Below are 25,920 nucleotides of genomic sequence, written 5' to 3'. Positions count from 1 at the left end.
CTAAGCGGCTTCGAATTATCGCGCGCGGAGCCGCAGGTGTTGCCATTCGTTGCGCAATCCGGAGAGGAGGAATGCCGAGAGGAGAGATGAAACAAGGAGAGGAGGGGAGGAGGATGCGCATGCGCAGTGCGGGTGTGGACGCCGCACGGCGGATGGATGGAGGGAGGAAGGGAGAGAGAGAGAGAGTGACATAGCCCCGACCATAAGCTGCTTCGCATCTAAAATTGGGTTCTCACAGTTCTTTAGACAGCACGCTTCGTTTGTTCTTTCGATAGGCCGAGATACTAGACAGCTTTAGTTACACGCACGTAGACGCTTTGCGTACGTAAAGCTTCTACGTGTAAATAGTGCGCATGCGCAGAACGTAGCGGCCGCGCGCTGGTCTCACGGACGTACGTGAGATTCGATTTTTTACGTTCGTTTCTTGCGCACGTAGACAGCTTCGCGCGGGGGTTTCGCGAGACCACGAACAAGCGATAGCGTGCTGAGCGCGCGCAGATGGCTTGCATGGAACCATGGCGACAGGATGACTGGTCATCTATTTCATTCCATGTCAACGATGACAGCAGATAACGCTTGCACAACACACTTCCGGGCATTGCGGAGACGATGACCGGCACGCATCAATGCACATCACTGGCTTCGCTGAAATACTCATCTTGAATTTAATTGTTCATAATTCCCGATAGATGTAGCTACGTGGTGCGTCGCGTACGTGTAGCTAAAAGCGTTTCAGATGGCGTGCACGTAAGGTACGTAGACTGTTCACGTTTGCGTATACGTGAAGTCTCCACGTACGTGTAACTAAAACTGGCCACTGAGTGCGTGCACACCTATTTCTTCACTGCGTGTGCTACCGTAATACGCAGCGACAAGAAGGAGACACAAAAATGTGCGCACAACGTTTAGTTGACATTATCGGCTCAGTGCCCGCAGTAACGATGAACTGCCCTTGACAGTAGCACGCTTCCCGACGATGCGGCCAGCGCGCGCCGCCGTAGCAGTCGACGCGGTTCAAGATAACGCTCCTCGACCGCCTGCGCGAGCTACTTCCGGCACCCTACCCTAAGTGTGAAACAGACTGTATATATATATATATATATATATATATATATATATATATATATATATATATTTCGGCTTCATGGTTTTTGAACCAGAGGCCGGCTACATTAGTGATGTAAAAGTGAACGTTCGTGAGCTTGGCGCGGTCATCCCATTTGTTACACGAGCTCACTCTTTCGTACTCGACGATCCAATCCTCAACGTCCTGGTCGTCGGTGCCGCTAAATATAGGTGGGTCGCGATGTCGGGGCACGCCAGCACAGTGGATTGTCGTTGGCACGGGAACAGCTTGCGATGGGCCAGGATCAGTCATGGCGAAAGCTGATGGTAGCGTGCGGCTGCGAAGTTCCAGGATGAACAGGACCCCGCACCTCCACCACTTAAAATGGGGGTGTTGGTCTTCAAGCAGGCTTGGACGTGGCGTTGCAGAAGGCTATCCGAAAGGCAGGTCGGGTTACTGGCGAGCGCGAGCTAGAGCGTCAACAACAACCACACTCATCGTCGTCTTCTTTTCCCAGACATCCCAGAATGACCGAAGCGCGGTCATTCGCCTTCAGTACAATTTATATATAGTATATGTACGCCAGCTTCCGGCTTCCGGAGAACGCTTCCGGCGTTTTGCCCGCATGATTCCCCGGCCGGTGCTTCGCCCACTCATCATCATTCACTTCGTGGATATGCGGTGTTTTTTTGCAAGTAACATACACCGGCGCGCCGCTGCTGGTATGGTAGAAATTCAGGAAAAGGGGTTTGTGTTTGAGTTTCCTAATAGCAGAATTATGTTTTCTCGTACATTCAAATTACAATCCGACGCTGTTATGTCTGTAGTTTGTGGTTCAGTCGTACTTGACGATTTTTTCTGACATGTTTCATTTTGAGAAATTCAATTAGTTCACTAACGCCTCTGCGCCACGCGGAGGGCTTTCGTGGTTGTGGTGGTTCGGGATTTTCTGAGCCGTGGACGCCGACGCCGACGCCGGATTTCCTGTGACACGGGGCCCTTATATCGATAGCCAATGAATAGCTAACATGGAGCCAATCGATAGCCAATGAATAGTTAATCCGGAAAATGCTGGGGATGACTTGGTAGTGCTTAGCCTAGCCCAAATACGTGGCCAATATCTTGCGATAGCCAATCGATAGCCAATCAATAGCTAATCTATAATCAATTAATAATGAATAACTTTCGGGAAATGCTGCGGATGACTTGGTAGTGCTAAGCCTAGCCAAAATACGTGGCCAATACCTTGCGATAGCCAATAAATAGCCAATCAATAGCTAATAGACAATCAACAAATAATCAATACATTCTGGAAAATGCTGGGGATGCAAATCTGCTACTTCGATCAGAGATCACATCGGTGCTCTGGTGCGAAGTTTTCTTTTATCGAAATTGATCCATGCAGTGATATGTAAACTTAGTCGTACCTACAGCATCGACGTGAGGAGAACTTTCTTTTAAGCTAACAAATTTAGAAATAGCTTATCTGGTGAATTGATTAACGTAGCGGCATCACAACGGTTACACATCCTTTGTTTACTAATATTATGCCCAAATGTGACAAACACTATATTGTACATCGAAAGCCGCAGTTCTTATCCTGCGGCATTGAATTCGGAAACATGTAAAGGAAGAAAAGCAGAAAAACGCAAACGTACGTTGTGCTTAGGTACATTCTTTCTCATTGAAACTGACCCCAGTGAAGGTTTGCGTGTGTGATTGTCAATAACCCTTAATTTATACATGATTGTCGAAGGTGTCAACGCCGTTAAATCGTCAAATGACGTTGCGATGGATGACTTGAAGCTGCGCGTTTTCTTTTTTTGACACCCACTAGCTCTTAACTCAAGTACGCGCGCTAAATTTCATCAGGATGTAGTTCACATGCTTTAGCTGGCGATAGGTCAGTTTCAATATCTTGTATTAGTAAATACTGTGCACCTTCGCAGAACATCAGCGCTATTGTTGGCTTTTTGGCGTTCTTTGTGTGCTACTGAAGGAGCAGCACTGACGAAACCATGCTCTCGTTGCACATCACGCGCTTCCTAATGATGTGCCGTATCACGTGTAACTATTTCCTCAGGCTGATTCCTGATGCTCAGCTAATTGTTGAAGTGGAGCCTGCAAATGCGAAAAATCATGGTCTATTCATTTGTATATGTCAAAGTGAATATTTGCACGCGCACACAAAAGCTCGTAAACACAACCACGCGAACAGGACACACACATTCGATTAGCTTACACGCTAATTTATGCGTGCTTGTACACACACATCTATTCGCCTGCACCCACGCACATTTATACAAACATGAACACACACACACACACACACACACACACACACACACACACACACACACACACACACACACGCACACGCACGCACACGCACACGCACGCACACGCACACGCACACGCACGCACACGCACGCACACGCACGCACACGCACGCGCACGCACGCGCACGCACACGCACGCACACGCACGCACACGCACGCACACGCACACACGCACACACGCACACGTAAACCCGAGTACATGCTGTACAAACACACCCACCTGTACGCCCATAAGCCGATGCATACAGATGCGCATGCGTAAAAACAAACATGGCACGTTTGCATGCTCCGAACATTGCTTGGAACAGCACGAAATTCGCTTGCTATATGGCTGGCTGCGTGGCGTAATTCTCTATTGCAGTTTATTGGCGTCCTCCAACTTGCTGAATATAGCTATAGGACTTCATGCTCCCTCCTATAGTTTATTTCTTTCTTCCATGTATGCATTTGTGTGGTACACTTTTATGAAAGCGCCGGTCTTATTGGTAGACTTCTGTGACGTCACTAGGCTACGATAGGGCGAAAGAGATTGCATTTTTTGTGTGCTTTTCACTTGAATTACGAGCTTGAATAGCTGTCATTGGTCAGCACCAATTCTCGTTTTTCCCCCTTTTTCTTGCATTAAACGCAGAACCGTACTAAAAGCTCGTAGACATGAAATTGTCCGGTGTGAAGATAACGTGGCCGGGCCACTTTAGCAGCACTATAGCGCAGTAGTCGCTAATGTGTAAGCAGGACGTAGAGAAGCAATGATAAACTTATCGAAATATTCAATGTGGGAGGCAAAAGAGGCACTGCTTCGCTGGTACACCAATTTGGTTTTCAAATACTGTATTTCTGACGCCTCATCTGTGGTTAAATTCCTAATTAAGCCTCATAAATTTGATTGGCAATCTTCATTGTGCCACTTTCTGAGCTGGAACGGGAATGACAACGTTTTTTTTATAAACACGCGTATGCGTGTTCATAAGAAATGTTTTGATAGCATCAGCGCATGGGCAGTAGCTAATTATAATAATACATCTCCTGCTTATGCTTATCTGTAAGATTAACTTACACGCATGTGCTCATTAGCTCTCACAGGCAAGCAAGCAGAGAAAGAGAGAAACAGACGCGTGGCCGAGCGTATGCTAAAGCTTCCCTTGCAATTGGACATGAAGGCTCGGGCTCACAGCCAGTCACCCATGTGAGGAAGTTGTCGATAAGAGCGTGCCACTCACTATCAATGCGTATTTTTTCGTTTTAATATCAGTCGTAGCTACTGCTAAATAAAATGAAAGCTTAACGTTCGCTGTGTTTTTCCGTGAATATGCTTGAGAATAATGTTAAATATAATTTTTACCATCCCTCAGAATAATGCACACAACCAGCTATTCAGCATAACCAACATTGTGACATGCTTGTATTGGAATCAAAGAAAACAGTTTGGAAGGTTCTTACCACGGGCTTGCACCATAACTGTGGGTGTGCAGTTCATTGGTCCCACGTAATAGGTAGTCTCCCTGCAATATAACAGCGAGATGTAAAGTTTGCTTATTTTATTTATTTGTCCGGTAGTAGTGGTGATCGACATTACCGTGTCTTTGAACAAGAACAATTGCGTGTAGTTGCACCTTAAATACGCAAGGTGCTTTCTTTTGCCGTGTTATCGTCCCATCAAAAGATACATTTCGTAACAAATCGCGAGCATTATTAACCTAAGTCGGCTTATAAATAAAACTATTTTGAATAAAACATAGACAAATAAAATTAATAAAACGCACCTGTCTTGCCAGTGACTTGTAGTGGCCACCTGGAAGGATATGTTACGAACAATAATAAAAAAAGGTTCCACAAAGCTATTTATTTCTTTATTAGGGTGACATAATGGTCGCAATTCGAACACAGCTATCATCACAAATGACAAATTCGCGCTTATCCTGAAACCTGAATTTGTCATTTGTGTTGCTAGCAGTGTTAGTACTGCGCCCATTATACCCGCATATTAGTAATATTTCATCGCATTAAAAAAAATCGTGTTAGTAAGAACGTAGAAAAACGGTCGAACACATTATCTGCAATGAATCTGCGAGAATAAGTGGGAAAACATCATTCTAATATGGAAACACACCCTTTTTAATAGAGATGCAGATGGACAGATAACCGCCACCTAATGTACGTAAATAGTGTACCTTACAGGGAAAGAAAAGCAAGAACAGAACTAAGCACACGCCGTTTCTAGTAAAGCGATGTTCAAGATATTCTAAACCACCTAAGATATTTTTTGATCATTTCAAGTAAACAGGCGCATCGAGTTCAGAATGCCGTCACGATCAACGATGCCAAACGCTGCAGCGCTACGCGCCGCGGGCGCGCTACAGTGACAGTGACAAGAACTTTTATTGGTCCTGAGAAACTGGCCAGGGGGAGCCGAAGGCTCCCTCAGGTCTAGGGTGCCTCGATGCCAGCGCCGCCGTTCAGGGTGGTGCCATCCTTTGACCGCACCCGCACCGCCGCTTTCTCGCTGCGACGCCATCTTGAGTCACAGCGAGCGGTTGCGAGTGCTTGGTGCCGGTGCTTAGTTCGAGACACAGTGCGCGCGGATGCTTCGCTGACGCTTCTACTTGCTGGACAGTGTTCAGCCTCATGAATGACAAGCTTGTCAAGCGCATTGAGTCGACATGACGGGCTGTTGTGTTCCCAAGTGCACCGGATCGACGCGTAAAGGGCTTCGCTGTGTACGCTTCCCCCGGGACCCAGAGCGAAGGAAGAGATGGGAAGCCCAAGTAAAGCGGTATCACTGGAAGGCAACGGATAGCTCCTACATTTGCGAGGTAAGTGTCAAGAAAGTTTAGACTATCGCATCGTGTTTTTCATTTAAATAAGAAAGTATTCTCTGATCCTCGCTCACGAACTAAGCACTGCACCGATGCTGAGTAGCCTATGGTTTGCGAGCGTGCGTCGCATAGGCTTTTGCCGTTTTGATCAGCGCAGTCTATGCGAGTAGTACCCTTACTTTAAGAACTGACGAAAATGCTTCGCCGCGAAATAGCCTTACATTAGCTACAAATCGTCATGTAAACCACCTATTTTACTTTTTCACGGGAAGCACACATCGTGTGTCTCTTGTTTCTTTTTTTTCCCTCAGTTTCTTTCTTCGCTACTGGTTATTTGGGAATAAAGAACGCAGTGCTTCTTCTGGGGAGAGCGGCTGTTGTGTACGTGGCAAGCGAAGCATTGTGATTTTCTCTATTCTCAGCAGATATCTTGCGGATCTCAGGTTGTTACGTTATATAGCTGATTTTTTAGACGAATATATTTGTAGCGTGGTGCTCGTAAGCCGATGGTCATTCGTGCTCATTACCGATCGTAGTGGGTACTGTGACAGTCTTTAAATGCCTGTGCACGGTATGCCCAGGTGTAGCAGAGTTAAGGGGCATCATGGGACCAAAATGTTTCGGCGCTTTCTGGCATGGTGTTTGTTGTAGCCTGTGCATTTCTTCGAAACGTGTGAAGCGAGGTAATACAGCATTACTTCTGCGAAAATTTATTTTTAAGCACTGTAAGGGGTTCTCTGTATTTACAAGGCAACTTTTCATATCAATAATCACTTTTGTTGTTTTACTTGTACTTAGAAACACTTTGAAGAGGACCAGTACGAGGGAAATCGACAGGATGGGCGCCGTCTGTTAAAGTCAACAGCCCTACATCATCATGGACTATATTTTCGAAGTGAAAAACATTGCTAATCTGTATTTGACTGTCTTAGTTTCATTTACGGTTTTTGTACGCGATATGTATGCAGTGTTGTTTATTTTTTAAATGTAGGTATCAGTGTTCTAATGGTTATTTATAAAATGTTCTGTACTCGCCATCGATGTGTTTGGCTGATGCGACGTATTCGATGGTAGCTGATGTATTCTGGCTGGATATCTTGATTAATATTACCTGTGGTTGCGTTTTCTTGTTTGCATTCTTGTTTTCGATTTATATTGTGTGTAATAAGGTTTATGTACTCACTTGACCCCCCCCCCCCCCAATGTAATGAATAAATTAAAAAAAAACTCTCACTATCCCGAATTGTGTGTCGAGCCTACCTTGCGAATTGTTTTTGATCTCGTCTTTCAACATAACCTTCAGGCGCCACACAGTACATATAATTTTTCATGTACATATCTCTTTCATGATTGATTGTACTAGACATTATAAGTACATGTATTTCGTACATCGTTTGGTTTCTTGTGTGTACTACGCAAGATTGACACAGACAAGTTACGTTACATGTTTCTCTACAGCACTAACTAAACCTTATTTTCACGTCGCAGTTATTTTTACACCAGCTTAATCCTGTCAGCACAGTTTTGTAGGCAAAAGACGCATAATTGCGCGTAGATATCGTCAAATAATTGCAACGAACGCGAAGAGCACGCGAACGCAAGGGAAACTAACCGCCGTGCGCGAGTGGCTGGCTACGGTAAAGGAGGCGTGACGTGTAAACCAAAATACAACAGCGAAAAAGAAAACTTCCACACACAGGGGGTCGCAAACCTTATATACCATGCATCGAAGCGCAAAAAAATAGTGCGTATTTCAAACATACACACGGCATGTTAAATGTAAATTGAATTAGGCAACTTGGGGCATGTTCCCGGCGCCATACATTTACGTCTTGGACCTTCGACGAGTTAACGGCTATTGGTTATAAAGATGTGCAGATGCGATACCGATAAAAAAATCCTCATCAAGGCAAAGCACTTGGAAGTGCGCCGCGAGTAACACTATTTATGAACGCAAGCGTAGCTGAGTCTCAGCTCGTGTGACTCAATATGGCGGCGCCAGCGGGGTTGTCTCCACCCTGGACGGCGGCGCTGGGCATCGAGGCACCCTACTCAGGTCAAGTCGGTGGCTCCGCCCACGATGGCACCGGGAGGCGAAATCCCGTTGCGCGCCACAAAATAAAAAAACAATATCGTCCTCCTCCCCTGGCCTTTCCGGTAACACCAGCGGTCGTCACGATGTCAGCAGGGTGCATGGAGGAAGGAAACCCCAGGAGAGGCCCTGACCAGCACGAGCGTATTGGAGAAGGTGTGGCGGAAGTCACGTGCTGTTTCTCGCAAAGGAGCACTGGGACGGGTAGCCCAAATGTCAACGTTGCCATGGCAACCGCGCTCCTGAAGCTTTCGCTGCTGCTCGTGGTCTCTGAAAAGTGAGATACGATTTTTCCGCCGGTGTCTTTCCCGCAGCACCTTTTGTTCGCGAGAAAAGCTGACTTTGGAGTGTGGTGTGTAAGCTTGAAAGTTGTGTTTTGGGTCTGTGAGTGTGAGTGCCAGCCAGCAACAGATACACTCAAGCGATCACGGCGCGAATCTTCGTTGTCTTCTTCAACGTGCCACGGAGAAACACAGGAGCGCGTATGCTTCCCTAAACCTGCTACAGAAGTTTTGTAGGCTTTGTTTTGACGCGCGTCAGGAGCACACACTTCCGGCGGCTCGTAACAATGCAAGTTCAAAGTTCGCGCCCATCTACTCCGGCGAGCTGCAGAACCCCTGATTGGAGGCGCAAAGGGAGATGGCACACCAACAAGGCTGCACTTCCGGCTTCAAAAATGTGACGTCAGGGCCTCTCCTGTTTTGTTTCCTTCCTCCATGGCAGGGTGCATCTGGTGATGTCAACAGTGGCGACGATGTCGATTGGTCGAGCAAGAACCTACGACTTCCGGTTAATCTGCTAGCAGGTACGCGCGCTCCCTGCTCTTCCTCGCCGTGTTGCTCGCTTGTGCGCGCTTGCGAATCGGTAATTACAGCCCGCTACGCACGTCCCAAATGGCTCGGGTTCCAACGCAGTCGTGCTTAGCGGTCTGATTAGCTGCGCAAACAGAGTGCGACAGTGTTGGCCTTTCTAGACGTGCGCGCAACACAGGGTCCATATCGGCACGCTTCGCATGAGCACGGGCCGGCACGGCAGCCACAGCGAGTCACAGCGGGTAGCACGTTACCGGCACGGTAACTCGCCGCATGCCGTTTGCCATTCGCGGGCCGCCGTTCGACGGCGGTTTTCCTAGCGAACAGCGAGATTTCCTTGCCGTAGAGAGGATGATACGGGGACTCATTTGTGCGGTAGCCTCACTGCCGCCGATCGCTCGACGGCGCCGATATCGTCGCTAGGCCTTTTCCGGCTCACTTCAAAGCTAAAACGGACGGCGCTTCGCAATGAATTACAGACGCTCACAAGCCGCAATATTTTCTTACCGTTGTTATCGCTCTTCGAAATAATGGTAAACGAAGAAGAAAACACGCTTATATTAGCGGCGCCGTCGGCAGCGATGCGAGCACCGCCGAGCCGGTCGTCTTCCGTCGGTAGCCGTGCACGGCAGCTGAGCTCGACAAGTATCGGACCTCTCGTTCATGTTTAACATTTGACAGTGGATATCGCTCTTCATAAAATGTACAATTTACGCATCACTTTATGTAGGGAAAATTATTTTGCTTGGAACAGAAGCTGCAGCCGATGTTTTTATCGCCGGTGGCGGAGGCGCGCAGCTTCGCAGTCGTCGATTGGCCCGTTGATCGTGCTGCGGGCGATGCGCCGGCCGAAATGCCGTCTACATAGGACACCTCTCGCGCGGCAGACGTTCTAGGGTACGGGAGGCTGGTTCGCCGTCGCTATATTTGCCGCTAGCGTGGGCGTGCTTTAACCGGAAGTGGGCAGTGTTTTGAGAAGCGCGTTGGCGATTACGTATGTCACGTGACATTTGGAGAAGCACTCGGCGAGGAGAAGAGACCAGCCGACGAGCAGAGTAGCGAAAGAAAGAGCGAAACGAACCAGGGTCATTTTTCGATCATGAAACGCTTGTAACTCCGCTATTACGGCACCATTTCAAAAAATGCTGGCGGCTACATATTCGTTGTAGACTCGTGCACAACTGCAACACCACAACTAAATTTCGACCTCTGGGTGGTTTAGGGGCCCTTTCAGCAACGTGGCGAAAAAAATCGAGTCGGTTGTATTAGGGTACGGCCACGCTAGCGGCAAGAACGCGAGTTTTTGACGCGCGTCAAAAACGCGCGGCAACGCGTCATGCCGCGCGCGGCAGAATAGGCAGGAATCGGGGGTTTTGCGGCGTGCCGCGCGAAATGGCTTCGAGACCCTGGCTTCGGAGCCGCCTGCTATCGATGGTTTGAAACGCCGCTTTCGAGACCTTCCGCGCCGCTCACGGACACAATGCACCATCGGACGTGAAATAGGAGAAACTATATTTTTGTTTTCTAAGCGGTAATTTTGAACCGGAATTTAAATTACCGTCAAGCGGTAATTTTTGAACGCGCTCCGAAGTTTCGCGATCGTCAAAGCAGAACGCAAAAAAATTTGCGGCTTCGGAAACGCAGCGCGCGCTTCGGGAAATCGCAGATATCGCGATTCCGCTGCCTCTGCGGCTGATCTTATCGATACATCGTATAGCAGCGAGTCAGAGGACACTGACTTTTCGTCGGACTTTGAGTCTGAAAGCGACGACGACGCAAACCAGCCCGGATCATTGGCGGCCGCAGCCTGGCACTCCCAGCTGTTGTGCTTGCTGGTAATGTTTTGTGGAGAAATGCCTGTTCAATGAAAAATATTGATTTTTTCGGAAATAGTGCTTAATAGACGGCAACACATTTTGCATATCTCATAATTTTAGTAACAATTTATTCTTAGTAGGTACAAGCGTCTCTTCAAAAACTTTGTTCAATTTTTTGGCACAATCTTGATTTTAACAATTTATATATTTTTATGAGATAAATCTTGTTAATAAAGCTTTTATGCGTGAAAAGTGCATTCATTTTGTTTTCTGTTTATGTATTACATTAAATATTGAGCGCAGTAGTTCCTTCAAAAAGAAACATGTGCCGTAACATACAAAAAACACATATTTTTCCCATGATAGGGAAATAGTTAAACCTCATAATGTACTCACCGTGTTGTAGAATCGTTCGTGACGCTGGTATCCCAGATTCAATGCGTGAGATTTGTTGGACGTCCAACAAATAGTTCTATTGTTGCGAAATGGTCCATTGAAACCCCACTTCAAGAACAATTGTGTGCCGTTTTTGAGCATCTGCATCCGAAAGAGCGTGGAAAGTGCAGCGGTTTAATAAGTCGACGAAATGCATTCACAGCCGCGTCCCAGCGCGAAGCTCCTCCTCGACATTACCGAGTGGAACACTGTGCTAAATCTAGATTGAAGGATTTACTGAATTTCAATAACGCTCTCAGTGACGAGGAGCTGTTTGAAAAGTGCCCCTTAATTCCAGTGCGCTTGAGCAGCAGTGGCGAGCACCTGGTTACAAAATAATGGCTAGAAGTTCACGAAACAAGGCTTTCTTAGGGCAGCGATAACTTCAGAAAAAGGGCGGCATTGTCCCGCGCTCAAAGTAGAGCGTCGAGTGGAAGAAAGTTTGAGATTGCAAAAGAAAGCCCGTTAGAACCAAGTTAAAGTCAAGGTTGTGTGAGTGTGTTATTCTCGTGGCTCTTGACTGTTTTCGAGGATAGGCAATCTTTTCATCAGGGAGCTTACGGCGCAGCAAAAGTCACACAACAGAATTATCATAAGGAGTGGAATCAACATGTAAATGAAAGATGACAGGCCACTTATGGTAAGTAAGTCATAAAGTGATGGGGAAGGTTAACCGAGCGATAGGCTCTCTTAGTGACTGCCGGAGCTTTGGAATGTAAACACGGACCGTGAGTTCATCGGTCTGAAAGAAGGATCCTGGCCTAACCAAGCGTCACCAGTACCTTGTGGTTAAATCAGAATGCACCAAGCAGTTATCGACCCCTCCTCTTCCCCTAACTACTTTGTCGGCTACCAAAAAGATGCGAATAACTGACAAAGTTTGTTAGTATGCGTTGACTGGAGCCAGTCTTTAAATAAAACTAGAACGGACAGTGCGAATCCTTGTAGACCGCGGGCTTGGCTGTAAAAAATTTCGCCACAAATGAAATAATTGAATTCCCTGTGTTTACCAGCGTAATAACAATTAGCTTGTATCTTTGTAGGACGTTGATTGAAAGCTACAGACATATAAGGAAACTATGCTTAGATAGCTGCCTTTAACGTCGTAATATACGTATGACTTCGCCAGATATGTCAAGTAAAATGACCCTTTCTGCATCTTTTGAGTGTTCAACTCCTGTACTATAGGTCAATTTTTCATTAGAAGCTTCATTTAAGGAAAGCTTCATTTAAGGCCGACCGACCGATCGGTCGCTCGGTCGGTCGTCGTAATGGGGAGGACGCGTTTACGGGGATTTGAGACAATGCTTAAGGGGGTATGAGCCATTCATTATTGATGTCCTAACGCGCCCTCCGCCGGCGCGTTAGGACACGTTGTCAGATGCTCTTCTGGCTGTGGTAGGAGAAGGACTTGTGTTAATCTAAGGTCTAGGCGCTAGCGGCATTACAGATACTTAAAGGGAACATTAAGGTTGTCTAACATTTTCTTTTTTTTTTTTTTGTCACGCCGTCCATTTAATTTCACCCACGACAGGACAGCCCGTATCTGAAGGGCCGACTTCAGACGGACGGACGGACAACGTTTATTCATGTCCTGAGGAACTGCGTTGGGACGCCCCCTCTCAGGGGAAGCCCGTAGAAGTCGTGGGCACCTCCTACGCAGGGACCGGAAGACCATGGCTTTCCGCCCTCTCGCAGGCCCTCTGGACAGCCCGAAGTTGAATCGAGAAGTCGCCGATTTTGAGGGCTTCCTCCCAGTCTTCTTCGTTGTTGAACTACGTGTCGCGTAACGCAGGCCATTGCCAGAGCATATGAGCTAATGAGCAATAAGCCTGTCCGCAGTCCGGACATTGCGGTTGGATGTTGGGCGAGAAGTGACTAAACCTGCCCCTCGAAGGGAAAGACCCCGTTTGGAGAATCCTGAATGCCGACGATTGCGGTCGAGGGAGTTTCGGGTGAAAAAGTGGGAAAGCCCTCCGAGAGAGATGATACTGAGTCAAGATCTCCTGGAAAGTGAGGAGGGAGTCCCTGTACGTCGCGGCGTCCCCGCCTTCGAATCCGCCGGGATCGCCGCGGTGAACGAAATCTCGCGCACGGTCATGGACAGACTCATTGGCGTTGGGAACATGGGAATTTACGTTGGCGCCCATGTAGCCCGGGAACCATTTTATGGTGTGAAACCCGGCAGCCCCCTCGCTGCCGAGAATGGCCGCTGCCTCCCGCGAGATAGAGCCCGAGGCGAAAGCCCGAGCTGCGGACCGTGAGTCTGTGAATATATTTGGACGCAATGGGTCCTGCATTGCTATGGCGATGGGCATTTGCTCAGCCACCGGTGCCGAAACATTTCTAACCGAGGAAGAACATAGGAGTTTGACACTATGGTCGACCGAAGCCACTGCGAAGCAATCCGAACGCCCGTACTAGGCTGCATTGACAAAGGCTGCGAGATCCCGACTATCTGCAACCGATTTCAATAAAGAACGGGCCCGAGCTATCGGCGCCCTACATTGTATTGTGGGTGGACATTTCTTGGAAGTGGAGCTACCGTAAACGTAGCTCTGATCGAGGATGGTAGAGTCACTTTACGCTGGTTAGTCTCTAAGACCGCAGCTTATGGATTCCAGGATGCGCATACCAGCCCGCGAGGGCTATAGACGCACGACCTGAGCCATCTGCTGGGTCTCGATCACCTCTGACAGGGAGTTATGCATGCCTAATTGCATGAACTTCTCGGTGCTGGTGGTGATAGGCAAGCCTAGAACTCACTTGATGCTTTTGCGCATTAGTGCATTGATTTTTACCTCTTCCCTTTGGCCCAGTGCGGCGCCGAAGCGCCGTAATTAATGTGGCTCATGAGAAACGCATGCTAGAGCCGAAGGAGATTGCTCTCGCTCAGCCCTCCCGTGCTGTTCGAGACCCCGAGTATGAGCCTCAGCATGTTCTCCGTATTGGAGGTGATGCGGGCTATAGTCTGTGAGTTGCCCTCCTTGGACTCCAGTAGGAGTCCGAGGACCCTGATGGAGTCTACCCTGGGGATTCTCAGCCCCTCCTGTGTGTATAGAGCTATGGGAATGTGCTCTAAAGGAGTGAAGTTCCTCACCCCTTGTCGGGTGGGTCTGTACAGTAATAACTCGGACTTAGGCGGTGACAGGCTCTGGCCCGACACGACTAGAAAGTTCTCCATGATGTCTAGTGCCTGTTGAAGGATAGGATAGGAATAAACTTTATATGCCCAACGGTTATGGCTGTTGGTGCCCGGGGCTAGGCTGCCAGGGGTCCATCGCCGGAGAAAAATCTCTCGAGATCTTCGGCAATAGCCCTGGCCCGCTGGACGGCCCACTCCTGGTCCTCGGGTGCCTCGCTGAGGAGGGTGGCTTGCCATCTCTATGTGAGGCGCCCGCCTTCAGAGGGTCCTGATGTTGTCTTCTGCCTTCATCTTGGCGCTTCTTGCTCATGGCGTTGACATTCCCAAAGCATATATTGAAGCGCCTGCTCTACTCCGGCGTCGGACTCTCCCATGCACCACACGGGGATATCGTCCGCGTAGAGAGCATGGCTAATCCCGTGCACCATGACGAGTCCCTCCGAGAGGCCCTTCATGGCAATATTGATGAGTACAGGAGATATGACTGCCCCCTGTGGGGCGGCTCTCGCACCGAAGGTAAATTCCTCGGATTTGAGTTGACCGCTTTGAAGCTTTGGGCAACAGCGCAAAGAGACGACCACAAGAAGGGAGACACGTACACACAAGCGCTGTGTATACCGTGTGTGTTTCCGTGCTCACGTTGGTTTGGACGGGAATTCAGGGTGCAGGCTCCTTTCCCAAGCGTATCACCCCTGAAGGAAGCCGAACGCCAGGCCGTGGTAACGCTTGTACCCTTTTGAACCAGTGGGTGCCCGGCGGCGGTGGGAATCGAACCCACAGCCTCCCGCAGCCGAGGCGGGCGACCGCAGCGATGGCCTAGCGGTAGAGCATCCGCCTCGTATGCGGGAGGTACCGAGTTCAAATCCCGGTGCCGCCGGGAACCCACCGGTTTCTCTAATGGGTAGAGATGTCCTCTGGCCTGGTGCTCTGCTGTCTTGGGGGTCCACGTCTCGAAAGAGGGCCCAATAGAGATTTCAGCTGTTGTCTCTGGGCGCCTCTTGTCTCCAACCACAGACGGCCTTGTAGACGAGCATCCGCCGCGGCTGTGGGAGGCAAGTGCTGCCGCCGGGTACCTACCGGCAAAATAGGTACGAGCGCGCTCCCGGCCTGGTGCTCGGCCATTATGGGACCTCAACGCTTGGAAAGGGGTGTTTGACCTCAACCCGAAGGTGCCCCCACCTCAATAGGTGCTTGGGGTGCCACATGGGAAATGACCGCCATGGGAGCGGTCCAGACATAATTTTTTTCCCGTGCTCACGTTGGTTTGGACAGCAATTCAGGGCGCAGGCTCCTTTCCCATGCGTATCACCCCTGAAGGAAGCCGAACGCCAGGCCGGGGTAACGCTTGTACCCTTTTGAACCAGTGGGTGCCCGGCGGCGGTGGGAATCGAACCCACAGCCTCCCGCAGCCGAGGCCGAGAGTTGACCGATCTTGATGGTAGCCCTGCGATCACTGAGAGAGGAGCTAACGTATGCGTGGAAACGTTGTCCCAGTCCCATATTCGAAACCGCCTCAAGCACAAACTTGTGCGAGATATTGTCAAAAGCTTTGGCCAGGTCTAGAGCTAGTATGTCTCTAGTAGCCCTGGTGTAGTTGTGAATAATTTGTCTCTCGATAAGGATTATGACGTCCTTTGTGGATCGTGCAGGTCTAAATCCGACCATATCGTGTGGAAGCAGCTCTTTGCATTCTATGTACCGGGTCACTCGATAGTGAATCGCATGTTCGGCCACCTTGCCCACGCAGGACGTAAGCGAGATGGGCCGCATGTTCTCCGGCGCTAGAGACTTGCCTGGCTTTGGGATGAGCACCACCGAGGCCGTCTTCCAGGATTCGGGGACGAGCCCCGTTTCCCAGGTTTTGTTGACTTCTTTAGAGAGCTTCTCGATGGATTTACCATCCAAGTTACGTGAGAGCTTATTTGAGATCACATCCGGGCCCGGTGCAGAGCGTCCGTTGAGCTCGTGGAGGACCTCCCGAATTTCGGGTTCAGAGAAAGCTGCGTCCAGCTCCTCAACCATTCCCTCCCCCCCCTCTCCCCCGCCGGTAGCGAAAAGAAGTGCAATCCGCCTTTTTCATTTTCCTGTGCTGCTCTCTGCCGCACGCCACCCGAAACGTTTTGGTAGGGTGCCGGGGCTTTCGCCGGTTGATTTGTGAACCTGCGCCATTGTTGAGTGCACATCGGTTGTGCATTTCGTGGATCGCGGATAATTATTAATGGCTTCTGCGGGGCAGCATGTCGTTCCTGGAAGCCATGTAGCACTCACCAACTATATATATAGGGTGAGCAGGCGTGATAGCGCTGTTTTGTTTATAGTGTGGCCTATAAAGGTACGCTGAGTACCCTCTGCCGGCGCGGCTGCTTTGGAGTTTGTTGTTGCTGACTCCTGCACTTGCACCTAGCTTTTCTTTCAATTCTTTTTGCATATTCTTTAGACATTTTGCATAAATAATAAGTTTCCGACCGCGCCGCCTTCCGCGTCGGATTTAGCAAAGCGGTGCCCTTGTTTACATCGACATCTACAGCCACAGATCGTTGTTAGCGCGAAACATTGGGAAAAGGTGCATCGCTGATATGATAAAAAAAAAGTCGGAACGTCGAATAAAACACACATACCTGCTCATATGAGCCGCGTTATTCCACCGTGAGACGAGTCAGTATGAGCGCCTGAACTACTCAACGGCGACTGTGATCCAGTTACAAATATCGGGCTGTAATTTATTACTGATTCTCGCTTTTCTTTAACTTCATCATACTTAGTTTGCGCGTGTCATAAAGCATTATTAGAGAAAAATGTGCTCACATAAGCGCTCATTTAAAGGCCGTGTTGTTCTCCCGCAAAAACGCGGATGCCATCGCTGACACCGTTGGTATATAACTGAGCGAGGCGGCTGTTTATGCTGCTGTACCGAATGTACCGTACGTATCTTGTTTCGCGTTTGACTCAGAGATAAACAGTATATCTCAGGAATTAAGAAATGCGTGAGCATACCAACACGTACAAACCGACCCATCTACGTTGCAAATACGAGCGGCAGCCTACGGGAACGGTGACCTACAGGTGTTGGCACAGCCATTGGCACAGCCGTTGGGCACAGCGCTGTGTCGCCGCATGCAGACTATTGTGTACGCGCCGTGCGAAGCGAAGAGTAGTTTATTTCAAATCGCTAAGGCCAGAACTGAACTATAAAAGCAGTTTCCTTCGTCTTAACTTGCTTACTTTTCAGTACAGGTCCACCGGTAGCGGGTGCACGAACTCGACGGAGCGAGGCCTCAGCTTCGCTGAAATCAACATTGGCTCAAACTTCATGTGCACGGCTTGAGAGGGTCGAAGCCTTGCGCATTTCAACGTTTCAACTTCGTAGGCATGTTTTGACTCACTTTGAGCGCGATTATTTGCATATACCAACGAAGGCGTTGCGGCTATCGCGTTATCGGTTCGACGGCCTATCGCGCGGGTTTCGGTCGAACGATGGTATAGGCACGGTGATTTTATCGGTGCCGTCGACAAGAAAGCCCGTCGCAGTACCAAAGCCAGTCTTACGTACGCACACTTTCAGTACTGCACTGACCTCGAGCTACCAGTGGAGTTTCAACGCGGTACACGGCACGAGTTGTCAGTAGCGCGCGTCCGAGCGCTTTTTTTTTTTCGGGGGACGTTTCCCCCAGATGGGGCCGCACGGCCGCGCGCGCGACCCTTCCAAAACGTTTCGCGACTAATCCGCCAGGGCAGGGCGCATGCGCCGTCGGGCCGTGAAAAAGGCGGATTCTACGCTGGAATGATGAGCGGCAACGGAGCCAGCTGTGGAAGAAGACGACGACGCTCGAGCCATTGCTGATGATGATAGTTAATCATCGTACTGATGTGAAAGAACTGACGGTTAACTGGCCCTTTGCTGAAGTAAACTTGTGTTCTTAAATTATATTTATCCTATACAACTCTTAACCTGAACCGTTTCCTCCTTTTAGATGGGTTTTTATTATTCTCACGGTTTCAGCGACACCTGAAGTTCCGGTTGCCTGAGGCCAACTTCCGGTGTGCTCATTGAGAAATATAATGTCGCTAGTGCCATAAAAGTGCTCGTGCACTGAGTATAGACACAGATTCAGTAAAGCTTTGCTTACCGCTCCGCTCCGCTTAAATTCCACGCACAGCGGCGCTACTGAGAACTGCGCTGGCTTCATATGTTTTTTAAGCGCGCATTTTATACGCGTAGATGATTGACACGCTGTAAACTTTGATGTACGTGTCACTGAATGTACGCATGTGTCACTGAATCCAAGTCTCTATATCTACATAATCTAGTGGAGTCAAGAAAACATTCTACATGTGACTGCGATCGCCAACGTTGGGCGCACGCTCACTTGAGTTTCCACTAAACAGCTTTGTGCAAATTGTAGGACACACCGGCCGCAGTGCAGGCCACCCTAAATGCTCAGATAAATCTTATATACCTCAGATAAACTTCATTAGAAACCCACCGTGATCTGTATTATTTTACAGTTCTCCAACACGGAGTTTGTGATTGCTCCACTTTTGGTTATGTACGTTAAAAAATGTTGATATGCGTAGAAAAACGACAATGTCCATAAAAGTTATTGACTTAAGTATTATTTACTACGATTCAGCTTACCTCTCTTACATAGTCCATATAATTCCGTTGTTCCAGGGGAATTGTTGAGTAATCACCTAGCAAATGTGAAAAAGAAAACACGACATTACAAAAGTGAATTCCACGTTCTGTCCAGTGTGTGAAATACAGAATATTAGAGACATGCATGTTTGATACCTTTAGCTTTTCTTCCCAGAAATTTCTAGAATAGAATCTTCATTTCACAACGGTTCATGTGAAAAGTCAACACACTACCGCGATTCCTCGAGCTGTGTGCTCCGTTAATCCAGCTCGCAGCCGAGAACGCAATATCCTCAGCAGCAAGCTGCAGATTCCATTGCACTTTTCCCGCCGTGATTGAACTTTACCGGAGCCGCCTCTGGTTAGGGGTGGCTTTTACGAAAGCCGACTCATTACTTATTGGAATGCCTGGCACACCTATCTGTGACTGATGCAACTGTAAGTAAAGAGACGATATAACACGTGTTGCGTCTTTGTAATCTTTATGACGTCGAACGCGATGTTCTTCGGAGTATGTTAAACTGATTAGACGGCAGACCATTTTCAGAAAACAAAGATTCTTGGACCATGGCCCCAGCCGTTGCAGGCTATCGATACAGTTCATGAAATCGACTGGCCTGAGTGACCGATTGTAGGCGTGAAGTGATGGACGACCGCATGTGTTCACACTGAGAGTACCTTCTTCCCTCCCTCTCCTTTCCTTCTTTTCATTCCTTAAACCCATACCACGGGTAGGGTAGCAAACAGGACGTGCGTCTCGTTGACCTCCCTACCTTTTCTTCTTTTCCTCCTCCTCCTCCTCATTCTCAGCAGCAATTTCTGCTTCGCTATATGTACGCAACATGGTCATCTCCCACAGCACTGCCTGCCGTGGCCTCCGAAATATATGCACAAGCGCAAAGACTTTCCGACTCTATGCGACACACTAAACGGCGTGTCAAGTTTCGCTGTCAGCACTTGGTTGTGAGTGTTGCATTCACCCTACTGCTACGTCATTGGTTTCGGTAACACGGAATATTAAGAACGAAACTTGGAGCGACTGAACGTGTTCTGTTCCGAACAAAGATCTCTGATCGCGCTAATGCGCTTTACTAGCGTTAGGGTAAAATGAACGCGACACGGCGACGTCGGTGTGCAGTTGTTGGCTGCAAAGGCGGCGAGAGTGGTAAAGCCTAAACTGGTCACTGCATGACGAGCAGTTTCGGCAAACTTCTGGTTAGGTAGCAGCCTCTGAGTTTAGTTTAGTGCGTCGTAGGCGCCAAAACAGGAAGTCGTGGCGTCTACATGAACATCGAAAACCCCATTTAAACTACACGCCCCCGTGACGTTCAGTGGGCGGAGCGTTGCAGGCTGCGCCCCGCAGGGCAAGCCGTTGAAGCAGGAGCGGGGCATCTCGGAGGGGTTAAACAGTGATGTTTGAATGCCGGTAACTCCGGCTTCTACAGAACGCATTGAAAGACTTTTCGCTTCAAAATATTTCAGAAATTGGGTCCCTACAAGCCAAACGCTTAGGAGGACTTCGATAAAAAGTGCTGCAGGGCCCGTTTATTAGTGTTATGTCACGTGGTGGATAGGTGCATAATTTCATTGTGGTGTACGATTGTAAAGTTACGCTGATGAAATTTTTCCCATTTTATGGGAAAATTTCACGTTCGCGTTTTTCAGTGTATTTACCTAAGATGGCGCACTCAACAAGGGTGGGCTTACAGTTACATTTGTTGCACTGTTCGATTAGATGAACGCTAACTGAACCTTTTAGAGAGTGCGCATGCCCGCGAAGTCTATTATTATCACATGGGCCGATCTAGCAACGCCTGAAGGAAAGTGGTAAAGACTGGTGCGCTACCACTCGGGAATTAATGAAGTTGCACGCGCAGTCTTTGCGAAATTACCGCCAGTAATCTATATATATCGCGCTGGCGTGAGTAACATGCACTGAAGCTCGTGATAGCCACAATGAAACTGTATAAATGGTAAGCATTGCTTCTCTCACTTTCTCAGGCGCCGTGGAGTAGGTGAGAAACACTGCTCGTTCACACGCAGCAAGTAAGTACTCAGCAGTGTGAGGGAGGCGCATAAGGTAGTTTCATGTAGTAATGTGTAGTCACGGGTATTTACGTGTTTTTGTTATGCCAAAGCGTCAAGGGCCCATTGAGCGAAAAAGCCGGCATCTGTCGTCGGTAGCAGTGAAACGGCACCGATACTCGCATTGCCATTGGCTGCGACGCCATGTCACGAGCTGCGCCTCGACGGAGCAGAGCGCTCGAGAGGGAGCACCTGCTACAGCATTAGCGCTCCATGGGTAGCGTGAGGGGAGACAGCATCGCCGCGATGCCACGTCAGCTTCGCTCTCGGGACGAGCGCTCCTCGACGGAGCAGCGCCAACGCCTCCTAGGAGGCGTTGGTAGAGCAGGCGGCCTAAAAGGCGGCCTCGGGTGCCTACATGCAAGCGCTTTAAAACAGCGCTTGCATGTAGGCTCCCTAAGGCGGCCGGCAACACCTGCTGCGCCGCTGGCGCGCCAGGGGAGCTATAACGTAAAATGATTCCAAAACGTTTTGATTCCAAACTCCTGACGTCAAATTTACGTAACCACCGACGCAAGCATCGGGCGGTGACCCACAGCGTTGTCTGAACAACCCAATCAAACACTCTCCTCGTTTATAGGATGTCACCTTTGTTCGCTTTCAAAACCAATAACATCGTCTACACTCAGCGGTTTTTCTTATCTAATTGGCTGACAAGAGGCGAGGAGCACCCTCTAGTGAAGAGGGTTTCGATGGGGCCGAGCCAGCACAGTGAAAATAGATAAGCGCATGAAGAGGGTGGTGCCGGCTTCTCCGATTGGTCCACTTCGCCTTACTTAGCTAGCGGTGGCTGGTCGAAAATCGCGGCGGCGTGAAACGGAAGGATAAAAATGCCGCTAAAACGGATCCTCAACAAGGAAGAGTTGACAGAGGGATGTCGTATGCATGCCGAAAGGGCTCGATAACGTTTTACTGCCACGCAAAAAGGTTTATCATGCGCAAATAAATACATGCTCACCGGCAGGTGCGAGTAGCGAGGGCCTGAGCGATCGGCGGGCAGCCATCTTTGATTCCTTTCGGAACGGGGCAGTCTGTGGCTATTCAGAAAATTTTTCAGTTTTGTTCGGCATATTAATGCATTTTTTCGCGTACACGTCACTGTGACGTGGTGAGTTTTTGCGGTTTTGTGACGTCGCGTGACAGACAGACGAAGTGGGCGTAGCCAGAAAACATTGGACCAATAACAGAGAGCTATTGGTGAAAAGACATCGAATCAGCAATGATTATTTTTCTTTTGTGCGGTTTAATCATGCATAATCAGTGCGCACACGTTATATCAGATGGGAAGCTGTTGCGGTTTTCGTGACGTCGCGTGACAGACAGGCGAAGTTGGGAGCGGCCCGAAAATGTTTTGACCAATCGTGGAGGCTGATTGCAGAAATTGGAATCAAAACAGTTTGGAATCATTTTACGTTATGGCGCCCCAGGTGTAACGCGAGAGTAGAGAGCATGCATCGCCGAGTTGGTAGCATGCGGCGTTGGCACTGCAGGCTGCTGCTGCTGCTGCTTGCTGCGCTCGGGCAGCAAGTACCGGTATGGTACATTTTTCGCAGCGCGAAACTCGAAGCACCGCGCAGCGCCGTTCAATTAAACATTAATGCTTTCGCATTCACAACTCACAAGAAGTGCTTAGGTGTACTCGCATTTTTTCGCAGCTTGCGGGCGCTCTTTTAAACATATAAGCAATCCTTGCTTACTGGATAGATAGATAACTGAATCCAGAGTTTTCTCAAATTCCCTACAATGTTGTCTTTGAAAGCTTTATAGTAAGTTTGATATTTCTACGCTGGTTTATTCATCGTTCTATGTATGTCAATAGACCGCTTGCTCATAAACCTCGACGGGCTCCATAAAAGGGCAAACAGCATGCTTCAGAGAAATCCTTCGGGTTCTCCTAGTTGGTGAAAAATTACGATACGCTCTTTGTCACGTCGGGCTCGAGCGCCCAGAAATAGTTTTAAATCTCGGCGAATAATAGTCGCCACACATTGCATATGTACATCTGTGTACGACACGGATTAAATCACAAATACTTGTTTACTGCGCTAGAGCAGCCGCAAACGTAGATATACATATTAGTTGCTTGCTAAGCTTTTGGGGGTATGTTACAGGTGCACTTCACTTACAGGTGCCTCCTTCACTCAATGCCATGTAAACGATCCCGAGCAGAAGAGAGAACAAATGAATGTGCATTGTCGTTGACCGCCAGCAAGCCTGAAATAAAGAAGAATATATGACATTTCATAATTGCAAAAAAAAATATCCAGCGTGGTAGCATGAGCTTTGATGATAGGGGACGTGTTCAAGTGTACACAACGACCTACCGCTGGTTACTCGACGTGTATTATAACCTTCACCTTTTCCGTGGAGCACAAAACAAAATGGTGCAATGTTTAAAGAAGAATTCTTCCAGGGGCTCTTTCAACTGACGTAATTGGAGGCTCACAACTCATAAGATAAACCTATGCCACGGTTTGTTTAAACGTTGAAGGAATTGTTAAAAAAATCACCTGTGGCATATAGCGCAAACCTGAGCGAGATTAGTCGAAGAGGCTGCCAAGTTAAACGCGTAAAGTGCCATTCATCCTCTCATGCCAACTCATTGATTTTTGGCACGGTCATTCATTGGAACAATTTGCCATCGCACATCGCCACAGAAACTGACACAAAAATATTCTAAGGTTTACTTCGCTATGATGGAAATCTGTAATAATATTTTGGTGACTGTTCTTTTGTTCATCCGTATCTTTCGTATTGTGCTTTATGTTTTAATTGCTGTTTTTTATTATTGCTGTATGTATTGTTGCTCTTTCTAATATGTACGGCATTTATTAATGAATGTATCCCCCCCCCCCCTCCTATGTAATACCCTCCCCATGAGGGCCTTTAGGGTTAACATAAATAAATAAATAAATAAATAACGTGCACAAAAAAAAACAAGACGCATAATTCACTAATTACCTAAACTTCACTAATGAACCGCTTAACTAACCACATTAGCGCACATATTGCCATATGCGAATTCAAGCTAGTTAGTGAGTTTGCAAGGAACACTCACATGGACAGAAATTTGAAACTAGCAGCAGTATTGAGTTCAACACTGTCAAAATTGGGGTAAAATTGGGCTGTTGTTTCACTTTTGTACACAAAATGCCTTTTTATACATTAAAGCTCAAACATACCTGGAAAATTATTTCCAAGTGGAAATGAGCTGCGAACGCTTATGCTATAATTCATTACGTTCAACATATGAATGTTTATTTTATTTGACAGAAAATACAAAGAAGTTCTAAGAGCCTGACAAAAATGCACGAATGCTTAAGTGTCAGTCCCCTTTACCCGTACACAAAACACTCAAGCACACATGATAAGCAAGCTACATACAGTGAATACTTACACCTACAATGGAAGGTACGTGTAACATATAGCAGCAATGTATAGCAGCAAACTGCTATTTGCAGTTTCAAAGTAAACAATCATTTTTTAAGCAACAACAAATACATGTTTACTTTTTTAACAGCGGAGCTGTTCATGTCTAGCGTAATCTGTCTGTTGTAATCAGAAAACTGTGGCCCGATCCTGGAGTTGGTGCAGAAAGGGTCCAAGCGCAATGGCACATACCTCTGTGAACTATCGAAGTTAGGCCTGGCTAAGTCTAGCTAAGCATGGTTGGGACTACTTAAGGTTAGTCATCCATCGATAGCCAATCGATAGCCAATCAATAACTAATCAATAATTGATAAATAATCAATAAATTTCGGAAAATGCTGGAGATCACTTGGTTGTGCTTAGCGTAGCCCAAATACGTGGCCAATACCTTGCGATAGCCAACAGATAGCCAATCAATAGCTAATCGATAGTTGATCCATAATCAATAAATTCCGGAAAATGCTGGGGAAGACTTGGTAGTGCTTAGCCTAGCCCAAAAGCCAGAGCAATAGCTAGGTGCCCATCAGCTCCGCTGTCTCTTTAGCATTGCGCCTCCAGTGCAAGCTACGCTAATTTTAATATTCCTAGAAATGGTGATTCGTTTAATATAGTGTGCATGGCAGGATGATGATTTAGAAAATCTGCAACAATGAATGACTGCTTTTGCATGCCGTAATTTGTCCGTATCTTACCCTTGTTGTAAGTCGTGCCTCGTGTTATATGTGTGCTCTGTAAAGTTAAAGTGTAATATCCTGCAAAGTTATTACAGCATATTATAAGAGGTTGCATTATAAGACTTATAAGAGTTTTGCCAATTAGTCAATTATGCATTTTTGATGTTTCGTGCAAATATTGGCCGCCTCTTGGAGTAGGTCAGCTCAGAGAATATAATTCTGCTACATATCAGAGGTTACTTGAAAAGAAATGTGTTAATTAAGTATAAAGAACACCATACATATGCAAAATCACGTTTGATCAAATCGAGTATAAGACATGATAAACAGATACCCTGTTTGAGCAGGCTGTGGATGGACACAAATTAAGCTACACACTTTTAATGAGAAAAATATGCAAATGATGCACACAACCTTAAAAAACAAATACATGTAAAAAAACATAATTAAATTTTGGGGTTTAATGGCGATCCAAAACCATGATTTGATCATGAGGGACGTCGTAATGGGAAGCTCCGATTTATTTTCAGCACGTTGGGTTTTTTTAACATGCCCCTAAGTCAAGGCACACAAG

General features: G+C 47.7%; 1 protein-coding gene across 1 annotated transcript in view; it reads right to left on the bottom strand.

The window, feature by feature from the left end:
• LOC119452796 (uncharacterized) overlaps positions 1 to 25,426 on the bottom strand; it is a 47,421-nt gene extending 21,995 nt beyond the window's left edge. The window contains exons 1-6 of the mRNA XM_049667216.1: positions 25,365 to 25,426; positions 23,370 to 23,457; positions 19,159 to 19,214; positions 11,339 to 11,479; positions 5,169 to 5,197; positions 4,846 to 4,907 (exon numbers count right to left, since the gene is read on the bottom strand). Of these exons, the coding sequence (XP_049523173.1) occupies positions 4,846 to 4,907; positions 5,169 to 5,197; positions 11,339 to 11,479; positions 19,159 to 19,214; positions 23,370 to 23,436 (355 nt within the window). The 5' untranslated portion in view covers positions 23,437 to 23,457; positions 25,365 to 25,426. The remainder of the gene's footprint in view (positions 1 to 4,845; positions 4,908 to 5,168; positions 5,198 to 11,338; positions 11,480 to 19,158; positions 19,215 to 23,369; positions 23,458 to 25,364) is intronic.
• Between the last annotated feature and the right edge of the window lie 494 nt (positions 25,427 to 25,920).

Source organism: Dermacentor silvarum, chromosome 5 (genome assembly GCF_013339745.2).
Source record: "Dermacentor silvarum isolate Dsil-2018 chromosome 5, BIME_Dsil_1.4, whole genome shotgun sequence".
NCBI classification, from domain to species: domain Eukaryota; kingdom Metazoa; phylum Arthropoda; class Arachnida; order Ixodida; family Ixodidae; genus Dermacentor; species Dermacentor silvarum.
This window is presented reverse-complemented; position numbering and strand designations above follow the sequence as displayed.